A 5,782-nucleotide genomic window follows, 5' to 3' on the forward strand; every position below is an offset into this window, starting at 1 on the left:
TTTTTAACCGCTTGACAGAAGCAACTCTTTACATTTTCCAGGACTTTGAATAATTTCATACTTTACAGTTCAGAAGTGTTATGGCCTGTAACTTATAGAGGCATGAAGGAATATGTGTTACAGATTATAGATTAATATACACACATATATATATATATATACAACATATATGCATATATTTTGAGTATATTGGGAAAGTGCAACATATATATGTATGTTTTATATTTATATAATGCATATATATAATTTAATAGAATATTACAAACAATGAAAACACATTTATTTAGTATTTATTGACATAAACAGCTCATTTTTAGCTGAAAATTTCCCTCACCGCATTTCTGTTCTTGTTTTCCACCTGCATTTTCCCTTTCTGCTTTTAAGAGTCAGACTTCTGGGTGAACACTGAGATTCAGCTGATTCTCATAAACATTTATTTAGCCTAAATCTGATTAAATATTTCGTTTTTATAGTTTCATCAGTGCGTCAGGGCCTTTCTGCATGTTTTTGTCAGAAAGAAAATAACACAATTTATTTACAAACAAATGTCTTAAAATTTGCAACATAAAGATATATTAGTATTCCACATTTTTTCCCAGTAAAATATATTTTACTTATTTTTAATCAGTTAAAAATTTATAATAAATTCTCAGTTTTCCTCCCACAAGTAGTAAAGAAAATCTACAAATCCAACAATTGTCAGTTGACTGCGCGTGCGTGGAGGTGAAGGTAATAATGAGCGATCATAGGCGCGAGCGCCTGTATTAACGCGCGGCAGCCACATCGCTGAGTCCCCGCGGGTCTGATGCAACACGACTGCAACTCAAGCAGCTTCCCAGAGCTGCTGCGATGTGTCCTTCCGCCGCGCAGACTAGTGCCAGGAGCAGCTTATTATTCTCCAGCTCCGCGCTCTTCTTGGGTGAATGTAAGACTTTTCTAATTTTTAAAGTTCAACAGAGACACAATACGTCTTAAATCTTCTTTTCCTGCGTATGTTGCTAAAAAAAATCTAAACTTTTTTTTTCTTTTTTACTTGTTTCAGCGTGACTGCAAAGAAGTTCAACTCCTCACTTTACTTTTGCTAATTAACTTGTAAAACAAACTTAAAAAAATGTGTTGAGCCACAACAAATCGCAAATGATTAAGATTTTTTTTTTTTAAAAAAAAGGTTATTACTGTAAATAGACAGTTGTCAGGCTCGTGCGTGTGACGGGAAAGTCCCGGCTCCATGACGTAACGGCCGCGCGACCGTCTGCAAGGCTGCGCGCATTGATCCTGCAGCTGTGATGCGGTCCTTGATTGGGAGTTGGAGAAGTAGCGGATTTAAAAACTTTCTGTCCGCAAGTCCGTGCATGGATAAAAGCGCCGCGCGAGCCGTGCCCGACTTCTAAAAGCTAAATTATGGTGTTTTAACGAGCGACCGCGCGCTCCTGCCACCGCTAAGCCCACGTGCCGCCGCCTCTGCCGCCTCAGAAAAGTACTGAGCAAGTATGGGGTAAGTAAAGTTGTCCTCCGCTGCCCGGGGTCATCTTTTCAGGCTGCACTTACTTCTGACATTTACTGGCGTTAAACTGGTAGAATTTGAGTCTTTATTTATATTTTTTATTCTAATTTCTATTTGGAAGATTGTGTTTTGTTCATTCATTTGTGCTCTGCATTTGTAAACTCTTAATTATTGTTCTGTAAAGTGTTTTTTTTTATTTCACATGTTTTTTGTCTCTTCATTTATCATTAAATATATACTAAAGTAAGTTTTTAAAAGTAAAAGTAACTTTTTCACAGTTTAATAAATATTATTTTTTTTGGCAAAAAACAGTGTTTTCCCAATATTTGTCAAAATGAGTTGTTTTTAAAATGTTTTTATCTCTTTCTCCTCTCCACAGATCTCCAGGCGTTTCCTCCGCTCCTGCATCACGGCGCGGCGCGCTTTGTGCTTTTGAACACGTCCATCGGAGCAGACGGCATCATGGCGGCATCGACCCTTCACGAGAAAATTCCTCCCACTTCCACGGGCGAGCGCGGCGCTCTCCCTCTCCGAAGGGCTAGCCGCAGCCAATCACGGCACGGGGCGGGGGCGGAGCCAGCAGAGGGGCAGCATTTAATTGGTGAGTTTGCCGAAGACGCTTTTTTATTTTTGCACATCCCGAGGTCGGAGCCGCAGTGCAGCACGGGGCTAATGTCGTACAGTGAGTACAGCTAAGTGGATTTTTATCGAATGCAGACGATGCTGTTCAATCATTTTCAGATGATCGGTTAGTGGGATCTTCTCGGATCTGATGTTTGCTTTGACTTGCAGCTTGCCTCAGCCTTGCTTAAGGGCTTTTATCTGCTTTTGTGGTTTATTTCAGACGCGCGAGCGTGCAGCCTCTGCCGCCTCTCTAACGGTCTCTCTGATTTTTGACGCTCTTCCAGGTGATGGTCACTCAGATTGGATGACGGAAAAAGTTGACCTGTCTTCTTTTGTGTCAACAAACGAGTCGTCTCCTGGCTCATCCCTTCCGCCCTCACCGCTGGAACAGGATGTCAAGGTGCCCTCAGATCTGGAGGTCATGACCTCTCTGCTGCAGGAGGAGCTGGCTCAGTTGGAGGACTACTTCCGCTCCGAGTCCACGGCCGGCGCCAACAAGTTGGATAAGTCCTCCAAATGTGACAAGGGAGCTCAAGCCATGGGCTCGCAGTCGTACTACCAGCTCCCCTACGGCTCCTACGGGAGCAGCCAATCAGAGACCAGCCCTGTGGTTGTTACCCTGGCAACAGGGGAACTGGACCTGGCCAGCTTCTGCGGCGGCCCCATCAGCAGAACCAAAATCGCAAGACCCGCTCCGTACAGCTACCACCACCGCTACCACCACAACAACGGGCGGCGGCTGCTGGGCGAGGCGGTGAAGGTGGGGGACGAGGTGGGGCTGGAGGCGTGGGGCTCCCGGGGGTGTTACTCGGGCAGCACGGAGCTATCGGTCAACCACTACTCCACCCTGAAGACGGTGAGCAAGAACAGCTTCGGCAGTGTGAAGAAGGTGAGAGAATGTGCGCTTTCTTTGAAGGAGGAGGAGAGCTACTGCTTCTCCGAGGGGGTGTTCTGCAGCGAGGAGATCGCGCGCGGCTTCTGCCTCGGCGGCTCCTACGACCCCCACCACAAGCGGGAGGGACAGCTCATGCACAACGTGAAGGTCAACGTAAGTTACGACAGCTCGGGGCTGGAGGTCCTGCACTGCAGCAAGGACGCGGGGCTGCCCGGATCTATGCCCCAAGAGACAATGGTGGGGGGCGACGGCTACTTCCACCAGCCCATGGCCGGCCCGGAGCCCTACCACAGCTTTATAGGAGAACTGGAGCCCCCCACGCAAGCTCAGGCTGTGGAGCCCCAACACGGCCACTACCTCTACCCCGAATGCCTTGCAGACCAAAGCTACGAATGCCTGTCCAGAGGGGAGGGCGAGGGGCCCCTGCTGGGCAGCCCCATGCACCGGCCCGCCCCCCGGCTAAAGGACGAGCCCTGCTTGCTCAAGCCCGCTCAGGTGATGGGGGGCGTCTCTCTGGACAGCAGCAGCGGCGAGAGGAAGCAGAAGAAGAGGGACCAGAACAAGACGGCCGCTCACAGGTAAGAGCCGGACACGGCCGCCGCCCACCCCGCACGGCCTCTCTGACCTCTCGTCCCGTGCTGCAGGTACAGGCTGCGCAAGAGGGCGGAGCTGGACTCTCTGGAGGAGGAGCTACATGGCCTGGAGGGGCAGAACCGCGAGCTGCGGGACAAGGCAGAGTCGGTGGAGCGGGAGATCCAGTACGTGAAGGACCTGCTGATCGAGGTGTACAAAGCCCGCAGCCAGCGGCTCAAGCAGGACGGCAGTGCCTGAGCCCCGCCCCCAGCCCGCCCCCGGCACCAGCAGGGACTGACCGGGGGTTTGCATGACTTGCCAATGCTTCGGGAGGGGTTTCGGGAGGAGACTTGTCCGTGACCACTGTGATTCGAACCGAACCCCCCCACCGCCGTTTACACAAACACAACCGACTCTGGTTTCTGCCACACATCACCCCCCCCCTTTACGGAGGCTCCAAATCTATATTTTTATCTGCTTGAAACAATCAACAGAGTGAGGGACGCTGAGGAGGCCCCGCCCCCGACGGCCTCACTGCATGTCTGGTTTGGAAAACGCATGTGCGCGTGCTGGTTTCTTTTAAGGCAGCGTTATGTTATGTGCATGGCTCCGACCCCCACATCTGGCGCCCCCTCCCAGCTGTGCTCTGCGGACAAACAATCACCTGACTCTGGGAGGGGCTTTGAAGTTCAGCTGCTTCAACTGGGGTGTCAGGACGGAAAATCAGGTAAACTGCAGCCAAATGAAGCCGTTGTGTTTGTTTCCTGCAGCGGTCAGGACTATGAAATAAAGACTTCTAGATTCATCCGTGTGTCCGCTTCATGATTGACCCCCCCAGGCTCCGGATCGGTCAGCCCGTCATCTCCAGAGTGTGTGTGAGTGTGTGCACGGGGGTGTGAGAGGAATCTCCTGGTATCAGTTTGGGTCTTTCAAGTGCATGAGGCAACATGACACAATCGTTGCAGGAGGGGAGGCGAGCCGTCAGCGCTGTCATGAGAGATGTGTGCAAACGTGCACGAGCATCCCTCTTTCAGAAGTGAAAAGAGAGGGGGGGTTGAGTCTGCGAGACGAATGATAAAAATTCATGAATTCACAAACAGTATTTAACACCACGAACACGTGCACAGACTTGCGCGCGCATGTGCTCCAGTGTGGGTGGACAGAAGAAGTAAGCGGATTATTCAAAGTGTGTCTGGTTGTTTGGGGCGCTTAGAGAAAAAAAAATAAAAACACAACATGCAGACTCCTGTAAACATGGATTTAACTGCAACTCAAAGGATTCCTTCAACATAAGAAATAAGGCGAGGCTGCTTCCACTCCCCACCGGAGAGCGCTGCAGGCCAACAAAAGCTCCTGAGTGTCAGCTCTTACAAAAAGCTCCAAAAGCCAACACGAAAAAAAAAAAATACCAAAAAAGTGGCAAAAACAACAAAAACTCTACAAAAGAACACACTGTAGAGATAAAAATAACCTGGACCTTAGTAGTCTTAGTTTGCAGGCTTTGTTTATTTGTTTTCTTTAGGTAGTTTTGGTTAGTCAGTCATTATCAGGAGCTGCTGACTCTGATGGTCGACATGTCTGGATCAGCAGTCTCCATGACTTATTTTATGTTTGACCAAGGAGCCACCACGGAGAGATAGAAGAGACACGTGGATCTAGAGCTGCAGGTTACAGACTCCTGATCAAACCCAAATCTGAGGTTGAAAATAATCATATTATCGTACCGTCGGTTCAAATGCTTTCATCGTGACCTTAGGTCCTGCTTTTCAATAATCAGCTAATGTATTTTCTGCTGCTTTTGTTTCATCAAGTGACTAACGTGTGTGAGTCTTTATTCTGGTCACTTTTTCTAGCGTATCTGCCAGAGGTCTACAGATGCAAATTAGCATCATTGCTACAGTGATCTAGTATATTTACATCTATGACTCTGAGTAGATATTCATTCATGTGCATTGTCACCTTCAAATAAAGACACCTAAACCTATAGAAACTAACTTTCCTCTGGGTTGTTTTGACTCAGAAAAAAAGGGGAAAAAAAACTAAATTGTACAAAGAGGAAAAAAAATCCCGACGACAAGCAGCTGAAATGAAAAAAAAAAATTAAAGATTTACCAGAGATTTTCATTCTGTCTCCATGTGATTACATTTATATTTAACCATAGCAACAAACAGTCTAAGAACAAAGA

General features: G+C 47.8%; 1 protein-coding gene across 4 annotated transcripts; it reads left to right on the forward strand.

Moving 5' to 3' along the window:
- The first annotated feature begins 769 nt into the window (after positions 1-769).
- On the forward strand, positions 770-4,401 carry atf5b (activating transcription factor 5b). 4 transcript variants are annotated; one of them, XM_036214981.1, is made up of 5 exons: positions 770-925; positions 1,043-1,495; positions 1,884-2,186; positions 2,413-3,601; positions 3,668-4,401. In XM_036214981.1, exons 3-5 carry the CDS (start codon positions 1,967-1,969, stop codon positions 3,852-3,854), a joined length of 1,596 nt encoding a protein of 531 aa, XP_036070874.1. In that variant the 5' UTR covers positions 770-925; positions 1,043-1,495; positions 1,884-1,966; the 3' UTR covers positions 3,855-4,401. The 4 variants fall into 4 exon arrangements, with proteins under 4 accessions (XP_036070874.1, XP_024113775.1, XP_024113776.1 ...); XM_024258007.2 differs by having other exon boundaries at positions 782-1,495; XM_024258008.2 differs by having other exon boundaries at positions 796-1,495; positions 1,884-2,105.
- The last annotated feature ends 1,381 nt before the right edge of the window (positions 4,402-5,782 follow it).

Source organism: Oryzias melastigma, linkage group LG13 (genome assembly GCF_002922805.2).
Source record: "Oryzias melastigma strain HK-1 linkage group LG13, ASM292280v2, whole genome shotgun sequence".
Taxonomy (NCBI): Eukaryota; Metazoa; Chordata; class Actinopteri; order Beloniformes; family Adrianichthyidae; genus Oryzias; species Oryzias melastigma.

Bases quoted from the DNA above. Each gene is read 5' to 3' on its own strand.
- atf5b (XM_036214981.1), top strand. From the start codon at position 1,967: ATGGCGGCATCGACCCTTCACGAGAAAATTCCTCCCACTTCCACGGGC. The intron at 2,187-2,412 runs GTGAGTACAGCT...ACGCTCTTCCAG, and splicing joins CACGGGGCTAATGTCGTACA to GTGATGGTCACTCAGATTGG. The intron at 3,602-3,667 runs GTAAGAGCCGGA...CCCGTGCTGCAG, and splicing joins AACAAGACGGCCGCTCACAG to GTACAGGCTGCGCAAGAGGG.